Source organism: Gambusia affinis, linkage group LG03, assembly GCF_019740435.1.
Source record: "Gambusia affinis linkage group LG03, SWU_Gaff_1.0, whole genome shotgun sequence".
Taxonomy (NCBI): Eukaryota; Metazoa; Chordata; class Actinopteri; order Cyprinodontiformes; family Poeciliidae; genus Gambusia; species Gambusia affinis.
This window is the reverse complement of record NC_057870.1, coordinates 4,500,119-4,525,031: the sequence shown is the minus strand read 5'-3', so window position 1 is coordinate 4,525,031 and position 24,913 is coordinate 4,500,119. Positions and strand designations below refer to the sequence as shown.

The 24,913-nt window shown below is 41.7% G+C and overlaps 1 protein-coding gene across 2 annotated transcripts in view; it reads left to right on the top strand.

Moving 5' to 3' along the window:
- The first annotated feature begins 861 nt into the window (after positions 1-861).
- atp2a2a (ATPase sarcoplasmic/endoplasmic reticulum Ca2+ transporting 2a) overlaps positions 862-24,913 on the top strand; it is a 28,120-nt gene continuing 4,068 nt past the window's right edge. The window contains exons 1-19 of one of the 2 annotated variants that reach the window (XM_044112756.1): positions 862-1,550; positions 2,421-2,438; positions 2,518-2,600; positions 5,093-5,197; positions 6,817-6,955; positions 15,148-15,228; positions 15,625-15,710; positions 16,215-16,679; positions 17,883-17,971; positions 18,061-18,163; positions 18,255-18,386; positions 18,457-18,576; positions 18,663-18,881; positions 19,542-19,877; positions 20,716-20,936; positions 22,483-22,685; positions 22,795-22,880; positions 23,847-23,980; positions 24,099-24,216. In XM_044112756.1, the coding sequence (XP_043968691.1) occupies positions 1,433-1,550; positions 2,421-2,438; positions 2,518-2,600; positions 5,093-5,197; positions 6,817-6,955; positions 15,148-15,228; positions 15,625-15,710; positions 16,215-16,679; positions 17,883-17,971; positions 18,061-18,163; positions 18,255-18,386; positions 18,457-18,576; positions 18,663-18,881; positions 19,542-19,877; positions 20,716-20,936; positions 22,483-22,685; positions 22,795-22,880; positions 23,847-23,980; positions 24,099-24,216 (2,856 nt within the window). In that variant the 5' untranslated portion in view covers positions 862-1,432. The remainder of the gene's footprint in view (positions 1,551-2,420; positions 2,439-2,517; positions 2,601-5,092; positions 5,198-6,816; positions 6,956-15,147; positions 15,229-15,624; positions 15,711-16,214; positions 16,680-17,882; positions 17,972-18,060; positions 18,164-18,254; positions 18,387-18,456; positions 18,577-18,662; positions 18,882-19,541; positions 19,878-20,715; positions 20,937-22,482; positions 22,686-22,794; positions 22,881-23,846; positions 23,981-24,098; positions 24,217-24,913) is intronic. The other variant, XM_044112757.1, reaches the window with a different exon arrangement.

Genomic DNA, 24,913 nt, shown 5'->3' with positions numbered 1-24,913 from the left:
TCCTGCTCTTTCATTGTGTAGTGATGACTTTAGAAATGGCTCCTCCGTTAATCCTTTAACAATGTTGTTACCAGCGTTTCACTCATAAGTAGCTCCTATAATGAGCTCAGCAGGTGTAAAGCTAGCATATAAAATTAGCCTTTTAGTGTTGCAATTTAGAAACCACAATCTGTCATTTATCTTAGATTTTAAAGTTAAAAGAAAATGTGAAACTTTTAAAATAAGACACTGGAAATAAGTTGTTTACAGCCAAGACAAAAAAAACACAACCCCAAAGAGATGCTTGTACCATCAACACTTCTACTTAACTTTTTTCTCTTTTTTTGCAAATAGTTAATGAAAATCTTTCTTAGGTCCATTTTATATGTCAGAACCCTTCTCAGTTTTATAATATTGCTATTAATATTAGAAGTATAAGTATCATTATTTTTATTGTCCAAAAATAATGGGAGTGGTTTAGATGCAGGTTTAGACCACTGGCCTAGTCAAAGTAGAGACCTAAATCCAAGCGAGAATTCATGGTAAGATTCTCAATTTGACGGTACATGTACAGAAAAATGTCAACAATGTATCATTTTGCTGTCGATTCGCAGTTTTGTGATGCCGTATTGGCCTATTAGATGAAATCAAAAGTGACAAAAACAACAAAGTGTTCTCTACCAGATCGTGGTAAAGATTATAAAAAAACACTTGCATAAGATTTGTTTGGCTTAAGTATTTGCATACAGTTGTTTTACTGGGTTTTGTTTATCATTATTTGTTTATTTGGTTTCTATTACTTCCATGCAAATCTAAGCAGTTAAAAAAAACCTCGAGCCTTAGCGTGTCAAATAACAATTTGAGACGGCAGCGGCAGATAAACACAATATTCCAGCCTCGCGCTTCCCAGCGACTTCCTGGGTTCTTTCATCTGCCCCTGGTTTGAACGCAGCTGCCAGCTTTCCTCCAATGATAGGAGTCCACATGCAGCACGGGGAAGAGAGGCAGCACACAGGCGCTTCGCTTTCATAAAAGCAGACTGAGAGGACCGAGTGGAAGCACAGAGAGCTGCGCCACGGTGAGTCAGGAAACGGCACCGGGAGGACTGGACCGAATGCAGTCCCGAACTCCGAGCACTGCCGCAGACACGTCCCCACCAACAGCGGAGACCAGCGGAGCCTCGCACTAACCTTCACCCGGACAAGAAGGAGAAGTTCGGCTCACTTTTGCTAGAAAAAAAAAAAAGGAAAGAAAGACAGAAACCGTCATTCGCGTGCAGATAATCTTAACAGGGGGCCAGAGGAACACTGCCGACGGTAGCTAACCGAGAGTGAATGTACGGCTCTCAGTTGGCACACTCATTATTCCTCCGAAAAATACTGACAGCTTTCAAGAGCCACCGGGTCTCCTCAGACTAATTCAGGTGAAGCTCAGTGGAAAGGAGCCGTCCGCCATGGAGAACTCTCACACGAAGACTGTGGAAGAAGTTTACAGTTATTTCTGTGTTAATGAGAGCACAGGACTTCCTCTGGACGAGGTGAAGCGGCAGAAGGAGAAATGGGGCCTAAACGGTAGGAACAGCTTTCGTTCCCGTAGCCTGGCGCTGAGGCTGGTTGGTGCCGTGAATGAGACACGTTTCCTGCATGCTACCGTAACGTGAACGCGGCGTGCTCCGTGTTCTGTACAGGGTAAAAGTCAGCTACATCATCGGTGATACCCGGTGCTCTGTAAAGGGATTTTGGCTGACGTCACCAGTGCTGACCTCCAGGGTTTCCCATCATTTCCATAGTAACAAATTGGTCATTACTGACTTATATGAGGTATCATAATTTTTTTTGTGTGCGATGTGTAAATAGGTTGCGCCTCTTAACCAGGGCCAAATTATGGTGTTGGTGGCACGGCTAAAGTCAGTTTAATTTATTTACACAATGCCAATTCACAACAAACGTCGCCCTGGGGAATTTTACAAAAAACATAATTTAAATTTAATCACATATACGTCATATAACATTAATTAATTAATTAATTATTCAAAGTAGTTTAAGAAAGTATCTATCTAAAGACAAGACATCATCTCTTGTGCCCGGAGTTCTGGCATGCAAATGGGCCCCTGGTCACTGAAGTAACCCTCACGTGTCAGAGTTAATCTCTGTTGTTCCAGACTTTAACAGCTGCTTTATAATAATATCACCTGGGGGTCAAATAGAGCATTCTCCCCTTCTCCTAAATCCCTCCTGACCTTTACGCAAATGGAAAATCTGCATGCCTTTTACCTTAATGTTTAACAGTAAGTGATTTAAAATCAGATATTACTAGAAAGTTAGAAATGGCTGCAGTAAAGCTGGCTGTACAGGTATCTTGTGATCCAAAAAATGAATGAAACAACTTCTCTCTTTTTTCTATTTTCCTGCTTGGATCAACCCGCACATCTCTGCACACAGAGTTACCCGCAGAAGAAGGTACTCGCTCTTGTCTCTGACGTTTGTTCTTGATAAGTTCCTACGATGTTGTTTTTTAACTGTACTCTCTTGTCTGCAGGGAAATCTTTATGGGAACTCGTCCTGGAACAGTTTGAAGATCTGCTCGTTCGAATCCTCCTCTTAGCTGCGTGCATATCTTTTGTAAGTCTACACGTTGGTTTCATCACACATTTTAAATCAGACGTAATACTTCCTTCATACTGTCTCCTCTGAATTTAAAAAAAACGGATTCACTAGCTTCATCCTTCAACCAAACGTTTACATTAAGCTCAAGCTGCTGGTGCAGGTTTGAATAAATCCAGGGAGATGAATGCAAGTGTGGCGCATGGCGCTGAAGTGTGAATGTCTTCGGTTTGCATAGCTGTGCCGGGGGTTACGCTTACTTAGGAAGGAGCTAAATAGCTGAGATGGCTCGCAGCTCATCTGAGGAATGGCGACAACTGCGGTAGCAGCACTGAGTCACTATCACCCCGCTCCTCTGATCTGTAAGACTGACGAGACGCCAAGCAGAACCGCTTTGGAATGACTCCAGCTGATCTCGTCTGGGCTGCTGCTGACTTTCAGTGTTTAATAGCGAGTGAACAGTAATTATGTAATGACATCTTCACAAAGTGTAAAAACCAGTTCAATCCTCTTTTATTTTTTCTTTCTGTACTTTCGAAGGAACCTAGATTGCATAAAGGAATGTTTTCCAAAGCAGAAATGAACTGTTTAAGGGGCAGAGTTATGTATTTTCCAGGCACATTTTGCCACTTTATAGCATAATCAAGTTACTGTGTTAACTTAAGTTGTTACAAAAATGCTGTATAGAAATATGACTTGAAAGACATTTTACTTCAAAATTTACAAAGTAAATTGAAATTGGGCCTCTGTCTCTTTAAAAATTCCTGCTCTTTCTGAAACTCCACCTTCAGGAAGTCAATCCAGCATGGCTCCTCTGTTAACACTTTCACAACAATTTTACCAGCATTTCCCTGAGAAGTAGCTCCTATACTGAGCTCAGCTGATGTGCAGTCCCTCTAGGTGTTTGCTAATTACTGCTGGCTAGTCTGAAGGAGCTGAGTGGGGGAGTCAGAGGGGAGGGCTGCTCTGAAACAGCAGCTCAGTGGGAGAGATTCATCCTCGAAGGCGGAGCTAGGTACTTCCAGGCGTTTGGCACAGCTGAATGGTTGCCACGGGAGATTTAAAAGATTTCTCAAACATGCATGAAAGAATCAGAGCAACAGTCCAGATATATATTTTTCATGAGGGAATAACATAAAAAAGCTCAAAAAGGTTGATTTTACATAATACTGCCCCTCTAATACTGCAGCGATTATTTGTCCAGATGAACAATTATCAGAGCTGCGTAGAGATAGGCGGACCTCCCTCTGCGTCTGCCTGTGGGCTGATATGCAGCCCGCCGTGTCTGTCAGGTGATACAGAGGTGTCGGTGGCTGCTGTCTGACAGGGGAATGGAGCAGCACTCCAGACCAAATTTGGCCTCTCACTCAGGGACGGCTCTCCATTCAGCTGATGCACACCTCCATGTGCACTTCATCTCAGACCAGTTTAGACATTTCCACCGTCGTCAGCCCTCTCCCGTAGCAGCTTCCCTGAATCGTCCCTCGAAACGTTTTTTTACAATAACTTTATTTTGCTGTGAAAATGAAGGATAGCTGGATCGATTAGATATTTTATGAATATTTTGTATGTTTGCGGATTAATCAGATAGTTACTTTGTGGATTTGTTGATCAGGAGATGGTTGCTGATTGTTTTGTAAGGCTGACTACAACAGCCTCCTCAACGGTTTCTGTTTTATATTTATAGAGTAGTTATAGTTATATATCCATGAGCTACAACAGACGTATTTGTTCCAGGCATTTACAGATAAAAATTGCACAGTTTCACTGGTTTAATGCATAAAGAGTATATTACATGACCTAATAGCTTTAATTGGACAGAAAAAAGAACCAATTATTGGTGGTAGAATCAATAAAAGATTGAATCAGTCAAACTTTATTTGTGTAGAAATGTAACACAAACTGCTGATCAGAGATTAAGAACAATCGGAAATAAATGTCGTGGCGAAGACACAGACATCTTTTGTAAACTTTTAGGCTCTAAATTTTCACTTCCTGAGCAGTAAGATACATAGCTCTTTGTAAAATTGATTGCTTCATTACATTATGGAAAATGTAATGAAAAATAGCTTGTGACGCACAGGATACTTTTAGAACCATTTCTTTCACAGGAACACCTAATTAAGTCATTATGACCTGATGACACACAACACTCTGCTGCAGGTTGCAGGTCAACACACTTGGGCTTTTTTTGTAATTATTATTCTTTTCAGGCAGATTAATTTCTGTACCGTGGATAAAGCCCGTAGTATTAGGGTCAGAATTAGTGTCCCTTATATGACAGTAGGCTGACAGGAAGGGGGGAGGGAGAGAGAGGTGAAGACATGCAGTAATTGTCGATGGGTCCAGGAATCGAATCCGCAACAGCCACGTCGAGGACTCAAGGCCTCCAAACGTGGGTCGCGCTCTCCCCTATACCACCACAGCACGCCCCAGTGTATTTCTTAAATGTACTTTGGTGAAAGTCTCCAAAAACCTTTTCAGCTAATTTCAGATAACTGTGTTTTCAGGTCCTGGCTTGGTTCGAGGAGGGAGAAGAAACAATCACAGCGTTTGTGGAGCCTTTTGTAATTTTACTTATTCTCATCGCCAACGCCATCGTGGGAGTGTGGCAGGTGAGACGCCGTGTCAGACACTGGGAAGTTCTCGTACTTTAAATAGCTGCGTTTCCATTGACCACATGATTGCATTATTTTGAAGATAAGTTTGCTTTATAGAAATTTTAAATTTTAAGAGTCGGATGAGGTGGTGTTTTTGAAACTGGCCAACTTTGTAAAACTGCAAAAAAAAAACTTTTTTTCACATCACACAAGTCAAATAATGAACAACCGGATGCTGCCACTGCCGCAAAACACAAAGAAAAAGACGACAGGAAGTAGTTGGAGGATGATTTCAGCAGCATGATTTTTAATGACTGATATGCGTCTCATATGTAATGGAAAAACGCAATTACAAAATTATGCATGTTCAACATTAGCAGGCTATTGATAAAGTTTTGCGCTCGTTTGCAATGGAAACACAGCTTATGTCTTGTCTGTGCAGTTTCACAATCAACAACACTTGGGCATTTTCCAGGGCTGCCTGAGAGAGTTTACTGTCTAACTTCAAACATAATGAAAAGTCTGGTGTATCTGTGTGAAACGGAGTTATCATAATCAGCCAAATTCTAATCTGGTGAAAGTAATTAAAGGTTTATTTGATCAAGGGTGCAAATATAATTCTGTTGCAGAACATTTTAACGTAAGAAATGATGGTCTGCGTCCTTTAGTTAGATTTTACCAGCGCTGTAGATTAACAATGTGTACTGGAAGTTATTTTCGTCTCAAAGAAAGGCTTCACATTGAAGAATAATAAAAAAAACTGTGTGGGCTGGCCTTTCTGAGTGATGTTTGCCTCCTGGCTATATAATGATGAACATTCTGGTGAAGGGAAACTGAGAAAAGACTAAAGGAAAATGCTCATAGAAAACTTAAATGTCACCAAATAAAATGCATACTGAACACAAACATGTTGTAGCTCGCAAATGTGTTCATATTCCCAAGAACTTCGCCAGATTTTTTTTTCATGTTGCATTCGGATTTTTTGTGGGAGACCGACACAGAGTAGTGAATATTTTTTAAGTGAGATTAATAATATGGATGGTTATTTGAATTTAATCTCAAATAAAAATGAGAAAAATAAAACAGAGTAAAAATCTGTTCTCAGTTTTGCACATTTACATTTACTCGGAGTGGAGGGGAAGCTTCTGTGAACATCAGTTTTCAAGCTTTGCTAAAGTTTCTGAGACAAATCTGATTTGATCTAAACCATTCTGGCTCTATGTTTAGTTGAACCTCCTACTCAGCATCTGGTTCTTTGCAAGTCCTCTTCAAGAAATGTTCCTGTATTTAGCTCCACCCATCAACTCTGACCAGATTTCGTGGTCTTCATGATGCTGTTTGTTCACCAGTATTCTCTAACAAACCTTCACAAAACATCTGGATTAATTAAAAATTGAGTTACATACAGCGTGGACTCTGTTTACTCAGATTGTACTGACTCAGTATTCAGATGTCTAAGTGGTAAAAATTTTTAAAAACTTCACAATTATGAACTACTATGTTAGTCTATTACACTAAATCCCAGTGAAATAAACTGAAGTTTGAGAAGAAGTCCTACAGATATGAAGCTGCTGATGTGGCTCGCATCAGTAGCGAATACAGATGTTGGACCAAACTCTGGTCTCCCTCACCAGGAACGCAATGCCGAGGACGCCATCGAGGCTCTGAAAGAGTACGAGCCAGAGATGGGGAAGGTGTACCGGCAGGACAGGAAGACCGTGCAGAGGATCAAGGCCAGAGAGATTGTACCGGGCGACATTGTGGAAGTGGCTGGTAGGTTTCCCTGCATTCCACGTTTTACTTTAACTCATTTGACTTCCTGTCTTGCAAAAGCCCATATATTGATATAATATGGAAAAGATTTAATGGAGAATTACTATGTGAAATCTACTTTTTTGAGGTTTACATGATGTGGTACTTTTATTCCCTCATCAAAAACACACCTGCAGTGTTGCCTTGATTCTTTTATGCATGTTTGAGAAATCCTTGAATCTCTCTTGGTAACATAGTTACTTGATTGTGCTACAAAATGACACTGTGTGGGTGGAAAACACATAATTCTGCCCCTTTAAAACTACTTGAGACCAAAACCACTTTTAAATATCTCATATTATAAGCTTTTTCTGGACATTTAGAAATCAGTGACGCCATTGATCGAGGACGCCATAAAGGCTATGGAAGAGTACGAGCCAGAGATGTTTGATGTTTCTTGATGTTTGATTTCTGGACATCAAGAAATCAAACCTTTTGATTTCTTGGGAGAGTTTCTGAACGTATTTGTCTCCGCTGCAGATAAATCCTATAATTGCTCGAAGGTCACGATTTACATTTAGCAACAAGCTCACGTCTGTCCAACACTGCAGAGGTGACTCACCCTCCAGAAGTGATGTACTGGTACTTTGAGACGTCCCTATTAACCCATTGTCGTTAAGGGATGGGTAAAACAAAGAAATAACACTCACTTGTCCTTTTTGTTTGTACTTCTCCACACACACACATGCCTACTTTAAATTCATCTCCTGCATCCTCCCAACGGATCCGCCACGACATTTTTCCTACTGTGCTTGTCAATGAATTGAGCGCCGGAGTAATTCTTCCTGGCAAGGTCCAGTCAGCGTATTTCAGCAGCTAGAAAATCCTCAGGATGTACAGCTCTGGTTTTGAAAGTGCCCACTCACTTATATAATTCTGCAGAGGGATGAGTGGAAACGGGCATGCCGAGGAATGTCCTCGGAAACAGCGGCTCCATCTCGTACTCAGTATCACCCGAAGTCGATGAAGCGATGGTCAGAGTTTGTGTGGGTAACGGAAGGTTTTATTTTTAGCCTTCATTGGCTGCTTATATTATGGAATGCTGTATTCATAGAGGCACTGACAGTCATGAAAATGACAGGTGCCTGGTCCCACCCCGAGCTTCTCCTGATCATGGAACATAGCTACAGAGTGACTTCATGCTAACCTTGACACGGACAAATGGACTTAGTCCTGGTCTTAATGTTTAGGATTTTCTCTTTTAAAAAGAAACTGACTGCTTAAAAGTTTGGTTCAAACTTAAAGAGAGACATAGAGAGTAGGCAATGGTGGCAACAATGGTAGGTGGCTAAATGTGTGAAGGGCGTTGGGCTCCTCTGGACTTGATGGAGCACTATAGAAGTACAGGTGGTTTAGCATTTCCATCTACGGGTTTGAAACGAATCAACCATCAACGACCGCAAGAGTTCGCCCAGCAATCACTGAATCACTGCTGCGATCTGTCAGCCCTCGTCGTTTCTGTCCCTGGAGAAGACAATTCACCAACCTTGACTGCTTGTGTTGGTCAGAAACGACCATGGGGCAAAATGGCAGTCTGCCTTCTGTCTTCCTGCCCCAGGGCAGCTGTGGCTATAATCCACTAGTTTTCCATCATCAGCTTGTGAATGTTTCCTTTGAGATTTCAGCTTGAGATATGAAGGGAATCATAAATAAAATCAGTGTAGAAATTTCTCTTGAGTTTCCTGCCTCTGGTAAGGCACAAACCCACTAATGTGAAAAATCGCTTTTTGGCAAATGTGTTTCCATCTCCCCTTTTGTGCATTAATTTTCTTTTTGGAAAATCCAAAAACGACCTGAAACCTAACCTTTTTGAATTTTGCCCTTTCTGTCAATCTGTTCCAATGCGATACTTCAAAATGTGTGTAAAAACATTGATGAGAACTAGTAGCTGTTGACCGTAGAATTGCACAAATTAGAATCATGAAAAGAAATATATTTGCATAACACACCAATTTCGGGAAAAACATCAAACTTTTTTGTTGTGGTTTTTCAGCAGTATCGAAACATATGTATTTCGCAAAACTTTAGTGGAAACACTTTTTTTTGCATTTCTTATTAAATGGAAACACTGCACGTGGAAAATTTAGGTTGTTTTTGTAAAACATTAGCTTAATATTTACAAAGTTTTGCGGACATTTGTCGTTGGTAGTGAGATGCGCGCTCCCCTCCTCCTGCAGAAAGCTCTTGATGAAAGCAGCCGGATGCCGCTCTGTCAGCATCACGAGGCTTTCTTAAAAAGAGCATCCCAGCAGGCAGCAAAGAGCGGACGTTTTATCCTGTGGTCAGGACAAACTCGTCAGCTGTGCATGCATTCTAAATCCTCCTCACATCTCTTACAATGGCTCCCGGCCTACTATTCACCCCTGCCCTCCCCTAGCAGAGCTTCAAAGTGACCCGTGCCATGTGGAGGCGGAGTGTGATGATGATGATGCAGAAGCTGGCCGGGTGGCTGAGATGGAGGACGCAGAGATGAGTCCTCCGTGGTTTCCTCCACTGAGGGAAGAACAGCCAGAAAGCCCATCCTGCATCTCCCAGCTGCTGCTTTCAGCGTTTCCATTTTCTCATGCCTGAACACAGCCTCACTGTTACAGCTTTAATTCAGACCTTCATCAACGTCAGCCCATTTCATTCTCTGCATTTATTTTTTTATATATCGATAGGAGTGATTATTTAAAGATTTGCCATAAATAATAGTTTATGGTCTTATGACACGGCTAATAAAGTTAGTTTACAAGCTTTGTTTGGATTTAAGTCCTTGTCATAACAGTGCACTCTGTCAGCTGCCAGTTTGCTGTTTGGTTTGAGGGTTTGCTAGTTTGGATGTTCTTGTTGTGGAGTCTGCCTGCGTGTATGTGTGTGAGAGAGGAGCGCTCCTATTCTACCGGACAGAGAGTTGGAGAGAGAGCGATGACCTTATAGGGAAGCACTACTGCAGATAACCGTCCCACCCCGCTGGGCTCTGTGCTCTGCAGCTACTGTACCCATCAGCACCCGCCGCTGAGATTCCAGACACCATGGAGAGTATGTGGCATTTACTGGGGTCTGGCAAGTGTCCGTTGTCACCGTGGGACGGTCTTTTGGCCAAAGGTTCTCACTTGTCAGCAAGATAGAAGCGCTCTCGTTTAGCCCGACCGGGGAGACGGACAGAAACACAACCTCAGGGGGTCAGAGGTGCAGACGGAGGCGAGGCGGAGCTTCTCGTCTGGCTCTGACCGATCTGCAGAACCACATCTTGGTTCAGTAGGACTGTATATAGTCTGAATAGAAATGTTCATCTCGTGTTTAACATTTACTCTAAGTGCAAAGTGTTACAGGAATGTTATGTCGTTAACAGCAGTAATATTCTGGCGTTTAGATGTATACAGATTATTTACCACAAACGGTCCGCCGGCCGCACGAGCCTCGTTAGCTCTTCTTACTGTGGTGACTGCTGGGAATCCGTGCTGTGGTCTCCGGTGACAGGCGAGACTCAGTCAGTCTGAAGAGAGGAGGCACACACTTGGAACATGAGAGGAATGCACTCGTCCAGCCTGCTGTTGGCGCGTCTGCACTTTAACCCATCAAAGCGTCTTCACATTGGCATTTTAATGCAGCCTCAGCTGATTCATCTTCCACACACCACTTTAAATTATTAGAAGGGATTTTATGCAAATTTGAGTGTTTTTGCAAACAAAAATCTAAAGTGTGGATTGTTTGCTATTCAGCCCCTTTCACAGAGATACCCTTAATAACATCCAGATCCCATCAGAAATCACCTAATTTGGAAATACTCCGCCTAGGTGTAATTTATTGCATCATCCGATTAATCGGATCAATCATGACGAATCGATTATTGAAGTAACCATCAACTAATTTAGTAATAAATTAAGCGTAAATTGGAGTGAACAGATAAAAAAAAAGCAATTTGATGAAACAACACACACACACCAAAAATGTCCAAATAAATATATACATTTTGCATTTAAGATAAAAAAGAAAACTGTAGACGTGTTCTACAAAAACTCGTCAATGACATAGTTACAGCTTCACCTGGTTTAAGCTCTGTAAAAGAAAAAAAAGTATCATAAATCACATTTTCTTTTTTATCAGTTAAGGTAAAAATTAGTGAATGGATCAGCCCGGTAATGTGTTGATGTCAAGTCAAGCAGAAACGCTGAGCTTTTCACATGTTGAAGCATTTCTTTAGCTGCAGATGCATCTTTTGCTACAAATGATCAAACGTTCACTAAAGGAATGCTGTGTTGTTACATTTTAGGCAATAACATGCTTTTTTCATACTTAAAGAAAAAAATTGTATTGTTTATTTTTTATGGTTTATGTCTTTTAATGTCTAATTTGTTAAAAAAAAAAGACTTGAATGAAAAATCTGCAGACTGTGTAAATTTTTTCATCCGATTAATCAATTTACCGCCAGAATAATCCATTACTAAAATAATCGTTAGTTGGAGCTCTGCAATTACGCACTGATATGTGTTGGTTTATTACTTAAAATCCCAGTAAAACACATTGAAGTTTGTCGTTGCTGCGTTACAACAAGTAAAATTAGTTTGAGGTGCATGAATACTTTTGAAAGACAATGTGCTTTTGAAGAAACCAGTGTAGTGGAGATGAGTGACAAAGTGTGTGTACTGTGTTAAATGCATTTTTGATTTCAGACAAGCAGCATCCACGAGGGCACAAGAAAATCATTCTTGTGAAAAATTAGTGCAATCAATTATAACGTATTTATAACGTATTAAATAAAAATGTGCAAAGAATTTTAAGAACTACGGGCTAAGCAATACAAAAGTAACTAATCTGCTCCCGAAAAAGATAAATCTCCTCCTGCGTCTCTTGCGGTTGCCCCTGGTAACGGACACGGCATTATGTTGCATCATGTGGCGGCTATCTGCTGCTGTTTTATGGCAGAAAACTCTGAAATCCTGAGAAAACAATGTAGAGACGATGCCTTTAAACTAACCCTTGTTAAAGCCGACACGTTTACATTAGAAATAGGGAGCCAAGAAACCAGCGACCTGTTAAATATTGATTTATCTTTCCCATCAACAAACTGTTAACTAAACATCATGCTTCTGCTAGCGCTGTTGCCAGGGGAAACGAACACTGGCATCCGGAGTCGAGGCTGAACGGTCACAGTGTAATAAACTTGCAAAACAACACGTTTGCAGACACGTTTAGGTTTCTTCCCTGTATTGACTTGTCATTTGCATTTCTCAAACATTATTGATTTCTGAATTTGAATCGCGCCTTTTGCACACACATAAATAGAGCTGATGACTTAGTCAGTGGGAGATGTGTTGGGAAGCCTGTTGCTGTGAAACGGCCCACTCGACTTGACAGCCTCTGTTCAGGCGTCATCGGCACATGGAGCCTCCGGACTGTTTCTGAGGAAGTCTGGACCGCCGTCGCCCCTAACATACAGCAGGTGCAGCTGCCACTCAAAGCTGGATGCGTTCAGTCCCAGCCTCACCTGCTGTTTAAAAAGCACTTTGGGGAGTCGCAGCGGCCTTAATGCATCACCAGGTGTGAACTCAGTTCACCATATCAGCGATTGCTGGAGTCAGAGATGCGTTGGCAAGCAGATATAAACCAGCACAAGATGCTTGGACAGCAACCAAAGAGGATGTTGACATAGAAGGACAGAGGATATACACATGCGTCATGAATGCAGGTCTGCAGAGGGACGATCTGGACACTTCTGGCTTTTAATAGAGTTGCAGATTTTTAACAAGATGTATGCAATCAAAATCTACAAACAAAAAATAGAAGTAGGACGTGTCACTTCCTACTTCTTTGGTCATCTCTGTGAGATGTATTTGTACATTTTGTTCCTGTGATATAAAACTTTGAAAATGAAACAATAGCCACAGATAAATCCTGATTCACTTTATGACTCTTTTCCTTTCCATTCATTCTGTTCACTCTCTCTATCAAAACAGCACATCATTCCTTTTGTGTCCCTCAAGTTAACTTTTTCTTTTTAAAGGTACTTTATTAAATAAAATCAACTTTTTTTTTAGCTTTACATCATGTTATGATGTAAGAAATATACCTTTAAATATCTTAAAGGTATATTTAAATATACCTTTATATTTAAATATATATCCAATCAAGGAGTGTTGCCTTGATTCTTTCATGTGTGTTTGAGAAATCCTTTAATGTCCCATGGCAAGCATTCAGCTGGTTGTTACAGGAGATGCCTCCTCTCAGCTCCTTCAGACTAGCCAGTACCAATTAGCAAACATCTGGTGGAACGGTGCATCTGCTGAGCTCATTAGTGGTAAAAACGTTAAAGAATAAACATGTGGTGACGACTTCCTGACGGCGGCTTTTCAGAAAGAGCCAGAGGTCCTTAAAGAGACAGAGTCCCAATTTCAAGACATTAAATTACAAAGTCAAATTTCTTTTAAGTTGTATTTGCTATATATTGCATTTTTACAACGACTAAAGGTAACGTAGTTACTTAATCGTGCTATAAAATGACACTATGTGACTGGAAAACACATAATACCGCCACTTTAAATAGAACCTGGTTGTTAAAGATGGCACCCACAGCAAACAAATGTAAGGCTAAAAAATTAGTGACTTGCAGTTTGATTTGAAATATTACCCTCTCTGCCTCCTGGCAGTGAATAGTATATGTTGATTGATTTGAAGGCACAGTCTAGTCACAACCGTTAAAAGTGGCACTGAAGACAGGACTGCTGATCTAACTACACACCTGTTCCAGACTGGGCTTTAACAGTGTTCATACTCAGTGTTGCTTTAACACCAGGTTGTTGTTCTAGTACTGTTTTCTTTCAGCTCAGCCTGTTGTAGCATTTGAAGACTAAGATAGAGCAAACACTACATATTGCCATTTAAAAACATTTCTCTGTTCCAAATTACCTACTGTAAATATTCATTTTATGTGGAGAAAACCTGGTTTGAAAAAGTGTTCTGCCTGAAAGTGTGTTGTATTTATAGTAATTTTTTTTATTGTTTTAGTCTATAAGATGACAAAATTTGCACATTTTTTATCCGTTTGATGTCAGATGTTATGATTAGAACTTGAATTATCTTTTTGCCAAGCACCTTTTTACACTTACTTGAGTAATTTAATGGAAATATACTTTTTATTTTTACTTGAGTAAAAAGAATGTAGTGCTGCTTTACTTTGGCTCCTCTTTTAACTCGTTAACAACATTTTCACCAGCATTGCACTTAGAAGTAGCTTGTATAATGAACTCATTTCTACCAGGTGTTTACTAATTGCTTCTGGCTAGTCTGAAGGAGCTGAGAGGGGAAGGCTGCTCTGTGAGGGGAAGGCTTGGAAACTGCAACTCTGAGAAGAAGCTGCGTCTAGAAAGTAGTGCTAGGTGCAACCAGGTGTTTTGTCATGGAGATTAAAAGAACATTTTACATACTACTGCCCCCTTTAAAAAAAGTTAACCTGAAAGAAACACAAGGAACGATGTGCTGTCTTGATGACAAATGAGTTAGAGGTGAGAGTTTCCACTCACTTTGTTTTGATATTTTTAGAAAATTAGATATTTGGCAAGCTCCTGCTTGATTCTTACTCTACTATTGTTGTAGGATGTTTTGTGATACTCTGACACAGTTCCTACGTCTATATGTGGATTTTGCCTGTGGAACTGTGCCATACCGTGAACTATTTCCCCAGTTTCCATGCCTTTTATGTACCATTAGGATGTTGAATTGGGTCGCAGCAATTCCGTTGCATCAAGATGGGCCTTTTCCTTTGAGACTGGCCATTTATGGCTCACAAGTTCTTCATTTCCTCCTTTTTTCTCTCTCTCTCTTTGGCTCTCCCTTTCTTCTCCTGACAGTGATTGCTGCACTGTTTTCCTGTTGGGTGGCATAGCAAACATTTTGTAATGAGCGGCACTTTATCATTCCAGTTTACAATGAAGCTAAATAACTGCCTACACAGCGCAGGCGTCTCATTTGTTCAGCCTTCATTTGGCCAAGACACACAAAAACAGGAACACGATGAGGAGCTACTCAAGTGGTGATAAAATATATCACTGATATGCAAATGCTGCAGCAATAGTCCTCTATGAATCAGCTGAATGCCATTGTTCTGGTTATATTTCTGTCTCCTGTCTTATTTGTTTGTGCACTCTCTCTAACTGGGCCATGTTTGGTTGTAGTTGGAGACAAAGTGCCTGCCGACATCCGCATCTGTTCAATCAAGTCAACGACTCTGAGGGTAGACCAGTCCATCCTGACAGGTGAGGCTCACAGCATGGCAGACGCCAAACACTGTCCTGGAGGTTTTTTATTCAGTTCTACCTCACACCACTATTGCTTTTATTCTGTTTTGTTTGACCTTTTGCATCACTATGAATTGATTAAAGAGTAGTTTACTGTCTGCTTGGCGACAGAACAGTTCCCTGGGATATACTACGCAGGGATCAGTATAAGATTCCCCTGGTATGACAACCTCTAGGCAAAACGCCACATTCTTGTGATATTAGCACAAGCATTTAAAACAAATATACAGAAACTAGTGATGATCCGATTTTTTTTGTTGAGTTAATCACATTTTGATCAAAAACTATGTGTCAACAAAGTAAGCAACATTTTCAATTGAAGAAACCCTTTTTTGTTCTGTGTTTTCCTCATAGGTGAATCTGTGTCTGTCATCAAGCACACCGACCCCGTCCCGGACCCTCGAGCCGTCAATCAAGACAAAAAGAACATGCTCTTCTCTGTAAGAGGAAATCTGCACTACTTTCTTGTGGGGCTGGACGATGCAGCTGAAATCATGTTAAAGGCTTTTATATCAGTCGATATTGACAATTATTGGTTTGTTTTTAGTTTTAAATATCTGGAATTCAGTGGTGGCGTGGCCTTTCCTGTTTTAGGCACAGTTTTCCTTTGTTATGAGGCTCAATGGCAAACATGAATTTGCTGCTGCGCATATTACTCAACAAGTTGTTGCTAGGTAACCAAAGAGGGAGCTAGTTAGTTTAGTTTGTCATGAGAGCTTGAGTGGCTGAAGCCTTTCCTCTGCATGCATCCCCAGAATGCAGTGTGGTTCAGCGTATTATCTATCAATATTGGTCGTGTGTCTATTGCATACGTTGCTATTGATTTATTGCCAAGTCTTACTTTCTTTCAAACATATTCGTAAAAACGTTGTAGTGCATATGTAGAATGTTTTGTCGTTTCAAGACAAAGCAATTAGGTGTGTGTGTGTGACCCGCTGTTTCAGGGCACCAACATCGCCGCCGGGAAAGCTGTGGGCGTTGTCGTGGCCACGGGCGTCAACACGGAGATCGGGAAGATCCGCGACGAGATGGCGGCCACGGAGCAGGAGAAGACACCGCTGCAGCAGAAACTGGACGAGTTCGGCCAGCAGCTATCCAAGGTCATCTCCCTCATCTGCATCGCCGTGTGGATCATCAACATTGGCCACTTCAACGACCCCGTCCACGGCGGCTCCTGGATCCGCGGGGCGGTCTACTACTTCAAGATCGCCGTGGCGCTGGCCGTCGCTGCCATCCCTGAGGGCCTCCCCGCCGTGATCACCACCTGCCTCGCCCTGGGCACCCGCCGCATGGCCAAGAAGAACGCCATCGTCCGCAGCCTGCCCTCTGTGGAGACCCTGGGTTGCACCTCCGTCATCTGTTCGGACAAAACCGGCACTTTGACCACCAACCAGATGTCTGTCTGCAGGGTGAGGCTCACAGAAACATTCACACTCACACACTCCCTCTCTTGGTGCATTGCTAAGCAGTTCTGCGATCGGTGTCTTTTCATCTTTTTACTTCCTGCCTGCAGCCTGAGGACGTTGTCAGAATTAAGACTGTTTTCCTTATGATCAGGTGTGCAGGGTTTTAACAAGCGGATAATGTGCTGCTGCTCCTCTTATCTGCACGCAGCTGATGACTTGCAGAGCTGCTGTTGCATAACTGACCTTGCGTCACAAAGCAGCAAGCCGACCAGTCTGTGGTTGCTGCTTATCTCTGTATTAATCAGCAACACCATGCAGCTCCTTTACCATGCATTATGGAAAAGGACATTTTGGCTGTCAGTAATGTTTAATCCTTTTCTTTGCATTTTTTATATCACACTTTTGTTCTGCAGGTTGCTGTTGGCCTGTCACAATAACAAATTTGTCCCAGAAATTATTGCAGTTAACGATAATATTCTTGTTTTGCGACCATTTTCAAATACTGTATCAATAATGGCATAACAGTGCAAATTTTCTCTCTCAGACTGATAAACTTTAACAGTGAAACATTTTATAAATATCCAAAATGAAACACAATCAAAACCATAGAAAAATGGATTATGAAGTCTCTGTAAACAAAACTGCACTTCAAAACATATTAATCATCAGAACAGAAATTATTGAGCTCATTTTAATTTATCCTGCAATTTGTAATTGCTTATTGTGACAAGTTTAGCTGGGAAGTACATGATCAAATTAGAAAGATGCCAGATCTGAACCTTCACATTATGACTTTGATGGAATTAATTTTTTTTTGTTATCTCTATCAAGCGTCTCTACTTACAGTGCATCTGCTTCACCAAATCTAACCTACTGACTAGGTTAAGATAGTTTTTGGATTTCGTGTTTAGTTGATGCAATAAGAAGGAATATCTGATCTGTTTGCGTTACAAACCTCCAGGTCTGCCTGACACTGTGACGTCTTCCTTTTGGACACAGCTTTACTCTTTACTCAGGCCTCCTGGCAGTGTCTTTTGTTTACTTCTGCAAAGAAACACTTATTTCTGCCTCCCAGCCCGGAGCTACCAAAAACACACTTTGTAGCACTGCAGGCAGCTCGCTGTTCGAACGATGCTGCCCCCTGCTGGCCCAGTGAAGAAACAGACTCTGATCAGTCTTCATGATTTCAACTTCTTTGATTCTCAGATGTTCGTACTCAACAAAGCAGAAGGAGAAAGCTGCTCTCTGTCAGAATTCACCATCACAGGTTCAACCTACGCACCTGAAGGAGAAGTGTGAGTATAACAAACAAATACAGGAGACAAATCACCTTTTTTACAGTGTAAAATAAAAACATACTTTAGACTAATACACTTCTTCACAGTTACCAAGATGGCAAACTAGTGACATGCTCCCAGTATGAGGCTCTGGTGGAACTGGCCACCATCTGTGCGCTGTGTAATGACTCCTCTCTGGACTTCAATGAGGTCAGAACAACTTGCTTTTTGTGATGATCAAAAAATAATGATGGATGACAAAGAGGGAAATGAGTAACCTGGATTGTGTTTGATCGATCAGGTGAAGGGTGTGTACGAGAAGGTGGGCGAGGCCACAGAGACGGCGCTGACCTGTCTGGTGGAGAAGATGAACGTCTTCGACACAGAAGTCCACAACTTGTCCAAGATCGACAGAGCCAACGCTTGCAACTCGGTGAGTGGCAGCCGCCCACGGCTCCCACTCAGCAGGTTTTTCTCACTGACCGTGCCTTTCATCGCCTCAGGTGATCAAACAGCTGATGAGGAAGGAGTGCACCCTCGAGTTCTCCCGGGACAGAAAGTCCATGTCCGTCTACTGCACCCCCAACAAGTCCCGCTCCACCGTCGGCAAGATGTTCGTGAAGGTAGAGAGGAAGGAAAAAAGTGCTGAGAGTCAGTCTGCGGTGTTGGGTTCAGTGGGAATAATTAACATCCCCATTCTGCTTCCCAGGGGGCCCCGGAGGGTGTCATCGACAGATGCACTCATGTCCGAGTGGGCAACTCTAAAGTCCCCCTCACTCAAGGCATCAAGGAAAAGATCATGTCTGTTATTCGCGAGTATGGGACAGGTCGGGACATGCTGAGGTGTCTGGCTCTGGCCACACGAGACAGCCCCCCTAAAACAGAGGACATGGTCCTGTCCGACGCCACAAAATTCTCAGAGTATGAGGTGAATATCTGTCATTTTCACTCAGTAGCTTTTGAATGGGGCGACTGAAAATAATTGTGGAGTACCCCAAGGTTCTGTGTTGGGACCTTTTGCTTTTTAGCTTATTCACTTATGATTTTCCAGAATGTCGCCCATCAAATGTAACTTGCCAGATATACGCAGAAGGAGTTGTCTTGTATACCTTGGCAAAAATGGACAGCGGCTATGTGTAAAGTTAATGTTTGGTTCATTTATGTCTTAATTCATCCAAAACTTTAAAATACTGACCGTAATTTTAGTACTCAAAAAAATAGAAGCACTCCCTTCCAGCATTTAGTCCACCCCAGTATTTCTATCCAGCAGCACCTGTGTCCCGCTGGGAGACCCTTAGTGAATGGGTCAGCTGTCTTCATACATATGTGTACTAAAATAATCATTACTTGTTGCCCTACTGTGATTTTGTATGGATTTAAAAGTTGTTTTTTACATTTCTTCTCCGTAGTGTTATTTTGTGGATGTTTTGCCAATATGACTGGAGATGGAAATTATCCACCTGGCTATAATCTCATGTATTTACGTGTCAGTGTTCATTGATGCGCATTGCTCCATTTTTAAAAGCAAACTTGAACAGTGGGGTGAAACTAAATCCTCTGACACTCGTGTCCCTTCCCGCCTCCCCAGTCCGACCTCACTTTCGTCGGCTGTGTGGGCATGTTGGACCCGCCCAGGCAGGAGGTGGCCGCCTCCATCAAGCTGTGCCGCCAGGCCGGCATCCGGGTCATCATGATCACGGGGGACAACAAGGGCACAGCCGTGGCCATTTGCCGGCGCATCGGCATCCTGACGGACGACGACGACATAGAGCACATGGCCTTCACCGGGCGGGAGTTTGACGAACTGTCCCCCTACGCCCAGCGGGAGGCCGTGACCAAGGCTCGGTGCTTCGCCCGCGTCGAGCCCTCCCACAAGTCCAAGATTGTCGAGTTCCTGCAAGGATTCGATGAAATAACCGCCATGGTAAGCAGCCAGAGGAAGGAAGTCACCAGCTTTGTTGATATTCTGCTGATGTCGAAAAAACACAATTTTGCAATTGTTTCGATTATATAAATCACACAATTAAAATCGTATATGAACGGGCCTGTCACAATAACAAACTTTGCTGGACGATAAATTGTTCCAGAATTTACTGCAATGATATTGTCGTTTTGAGAGCATTTTCAAGTAACATAATGGGAATGATATTATAGTGCAATAATACATTCTGAAAGATCAATAAACTTTAAATTCTAATCAACTGGAAGATATTTTAAATATCTAAAATAGATAAATAAAATAACAGAAACCATAAATAAAGAGTTATGAAGTCTCTGCAAAATTGTCCTTTAACAAAAGGGCTAGTTGAGACCAAAACACCAGACTTTTGAAGAAAAAATTATAAATCATGCAAATTATTGGGCTTATTTTAATCTATCATGCAATTGATTGATTTATTGCTTATTGTGACAGACCTACTCTAGAATAAGTTGGCTCGCATTGAAAAACACGCCGCTCCACCATATTTCAACAGTTTCCTGTCGTCTTCTTTGTGTCTTGCACCAGTGGCAACATCTGCTTCTTCACCACGCGAAAAACGTGTTTCTGTTGAAGTTTTATGAAATAAACCAATTTTGTTGCGGCCGAAAAACACCTCATCTGAGCGTCCAAACTTTTTATTGAAAAACCAGAGTTTTTGAAATTGGCACGTTTCCATTAAGTAGATTTATTTCCGAAATGTCAAATGGAGGAATTACATGGTGAATGGAAACGCAGCTCCTGCTGGCGTTGCAGTACCTCACTGTGACGTGTTTACCTCCAGACGGGCGATGGAGTGAATGACGCACCCGCTCTGAAGAAGGCAGAGATCGGCATCGCCATGGGGTCCGGCACGGCCGTGGCCAAGTCGGCCTCAGAGATGGTCCTGGCAGACGACAACTTCTCCTCCATAGTGGCTGCTGTGGAAGAGGGCCGAGCCATCTACAACAACATGAAGCAGTTTATCAGATACCTTATCTCCTCCAACGTGGGTGAGGTTGTCTGGTGAGTTTCCTCTGGTGCCCCGCAGCTACTGATGTCCTCTCATTTTCCAGTGCTCTGTTTAGAAAGAGAAATAGCTTCTATTAAATAATACTGTGCTGCTTTGGAAACAAATTCATCCCTCTTGTACCTCCTCATGTTTTGTCATGCTACAACCATACACTTTGATGAATGTTATGTCATAATTCAAAACATTGTAGTGCAAAACTGTGAGCAGTATTGTACATGGTTTACTGTTAAGCCCATTTTTACCTTTTTCAAACTGAAAATTTTTCTCGTTCCTCTTTCAAAAAGATTCAACTGGAGCTTCTGTTAAAGCTCCAGTTGGTACATTTTATAAAAATTATGTTTTTTCCCATATTTGTTAAAACTGACACTATGTCCTGACAAAATATATAAGACAGATAATGTGTGAAAATATGTTTAACAAATGCATATTTTTATGAAAGTTACCATAGCAGCTTTAACAGTATTTTTGCTAGGATTTAGTGCTGAACTTTGACCAAGTCGTTTTATTAACACATGGATGTACTTTGGTTTGAATCATTCCTTGTTAACTCTGTATGTTTAGATCCATTGCTCTACTGAAAGGAGAAGCCCCACCCAGTTTGAAATCTTTTGCATTCCCTCACAGGTTTTCAATCAGGATTACCCTAAAAATATACCAGCTTGTCTTTTGTATCTTGTGGCAAACTTTGAACAGGACTCCTGGTGTCTGTTTTTAAACACTGGATGAGTGCTATCAGAGTAAAGGGTTACTGGAAACAAATACAATCCACATTTTTAAATTCCTTTTTTTTTTTTTTTAAATAATGTGAAAAGCCATGCATCATTTTCCTTACGGCCACTACCTCTAGTATGCACTACTTTGTGTTGGTTATCACATAAAATTGTAACATAATACATTGAAGTTTTTTTTTTTTTTGTAACTTGATCAAATGCTGTTGCAAGGTGCAGTGAATCAGGGTAAATGTGAAGTAATAAGAGATCCACCAATCTGATATCAATATCTGTATCGGTCTTGATGTTGAAAAAACCTCTAGAGCTGGTATTAGTGACAATGTGCCCAATGGACAAGGGCAGATCTATTCAGTCTAATTCTATGTTTTATGCTCTGAGCGACGTCATGCTTTATTATTTATTTTAAACCATTTGAAAGAAGATTTGTTGAGGTTTATTTTGACATGTTTGACCAAGGTCAGTCAGTTTCAGTTTCTTTACCACTAATTTTACGTCGGCTGTTCTACTCCTAATTGCACTGACTGCACAAATTAAAGTTGTTTTTACGAACCTATTGGCATATTAAGTATGCTGTTCGGGTAAATAAAATAAAAATAAATTTGTAATTGAGTATTCACATTTATGTCTGTTTAATAAAATGAAACGTTTTAAGTCAGTTCAGCTCGGTGTCTGGCGATACTGAACCTCAGATAACGGTGTAAGAAGTGAAAAAGGTTTATCGGTGCATCCCGAGAAGCAATGGTAGCGATTCATCCTTGAGTGCAGAGTAGTTCTGGTTTGTTTCTGACAGCGTTTCTCCTCCTGTCAGCATCTTCCTGACCGCCGCTCTGGGTTTCCCTGAGGCTCTGATCCCAGTTCAGCTGCTGTGGGTCAATCTGGTGACAGACGGGCTCCCCGCCACCGCGCTGGGCTTCAACCCCCCGGATCTGGACATCATGGAGAAGCCGCCCCGTAACGCCAAGGAGCCGCTGATCTCTGGCTGGCTCTTCTTCAGATACCTGGCTATTGGAGGTTAGCTGGTGAAACCAGAAGGAAGCTGCCACCTGCTGCTACCTTCTTTTAGCTGGATTAATCTTTATGTTCTGTGTGACGGGAATGTTTTTTCTGTCTCTGCTCCCAGGTTATGTGGGCGCTGCCACTGTGGGAGCTGCTGCCTGGTGGTTTACAGTCTCAGAGGACGGCCCACAGCTCACTCTCTACCAGCTGGTAAGTGTCCCAACAATAGCTGTTTCCACAAATTGAAATTATAAAAATAAATTTGCTGAAAGGAAACATGCCAATTTTGAAAAAGAAATTTATATTATCGGTAAAACGTTTTTGCGCTAGGACGAGGTGGTTTTTCAACTGTTTCGAAATCATTTTTTCGCATTAAACGAGCCACCCGATCAACAGGATGTTACTACACAGTTCATAAAAAATCATTTTGTAAAACTCAAAATGCTACAAACGTTGTTGCTCCCAAGTATAAGGGGCTTGTTGCGCCAGGTTTGTTTGGGGACCAAAATTGCAACACTTGTTACATTTCCAGCTGGTGCTGTTCTCTTTCACACTGTACTGTGTCAAACAAACCAAACTCTTTGTTTCCCGTCTCGCCTATGGTGGCGCTGCACCAAGAACAACTGAAGGACATGACAGAAACACCTCTGAAGAAGACACTGAGCGCAACTTCCATCTTTGCAAAATGTAAACAAAAATGGAGCATTGTCACATTCTAGCAGCTGTAGGATTTTTTCAGAAATTATCTCTGGTCCGCCTGAAGGACCAGAGATTTTCAGGCGGATCAGAGTTTGCATTTTTAGTCCGCCTCACAGCTTTAATGCGTGTTCACACCTCCCTAAATGAACTGGAGTTTGATTAAAGCGGTCTAAACAAGACTGGCTAGTGCTCACCTCTGATAGATGATGAGCACTAGCTCCATGGCTGAATTATGAATATATATCATGTAGCTGTTTACATCCATCACTGCCATGGACTTTCAATGGCTTACTCAAGCTTACTCAGATGTGATTTTTAATTTCATTTCTTAAGAGACTCACAGCAATTGCAAAATTGTGGGGTCTTTTGACAGCAAAATATTGACAAAGATTTACACACATTTGTAATGGAAACGCAGCTGCTATGACAACGTTTTCAGGTTCTCGCACCTTCATCCCATTTTTCCTCTCTCCACAGAGCCACTTCCTGCAGTGCAGCCCTGACAACCCCGATTTCGAAGGCTTGGACTGCCACGTGTTCGAGTCGCCGTATCCGATGACCATGGCTCTCTCCGTGCTCGTCACCATCGAGATGTGCAACGCCCTGAACAGGTGGCTCCACTTTTTTTCTTTGCCATCAGAGAAGGAGCATTTACTGTCAGGAGGAGGAGGAGGAAGAGTACCTGCTGTGTCACTGAAACAAACCATTTGCATTCTGTCCTCACTGCAGTCTGTCAGAGAACCAGTCCCTGCTGCGGATGCCTCCCTGGGAGAACATTTGGCTGCTGGGGGCCATCTGTCTCTCCATGTCCCTCCACTTCCTCATCCTCTACGTGGAGCCTCTTCCCGTGAGTTTATTCTGTGATAAACTTCTCCTTGTGTCAACATTTTAAGCAAGCAGTTTATTTCCAACCACAGGTGGAGTCATTGTGGGACCCTCTAGTGGCCATATGCTGTTATTACAGTGAAGTTAAATCAGTTTTAAGCTGAAGAAAAAGGAACTTTATACAGAAGAGAATTGGAGCCACTGAAAAAAATTGATTCTGACTTTTTTGTCATTGAATTCTGAGATTAAAGTCACAATTTCTTCTTTTTTGTGGCCCTATTCCTCTTTAGTTTAAAGGGATTGTTTGGAATCTAAACTTTATCGATAATTAGCATAAATCCAGGTTAGTTGGTTAGTTAATTATTACTTTCTATGTAATGCACTTAAAACCGAGTTCGTAATTGGGTGTTTTATGTACCTTAAATGCAAAATGTCTTTATTTCTTATACATTTTTGGCTTTGTTTTTGCTCTGACTCTTGTTCTTTCAGTAAATGTACTTCTTTCAGTCTGCATAGTTAATTAATTACTTAACTATTGATTAAGTCAGGAGTTGGATTACGATTACTTCAGAAATCAATTAATCACGGTTGGTTCGATTAATTGTTTCAGCTCTACATCAATGCTGACATGTTTGGCCAGTTCGTAAGACGTTTTTAAAATAAAATGAGAAGTGGAAGCTCCCTTATGTGGTTGTGTACCGCTACGCCCCCTGTTGGCC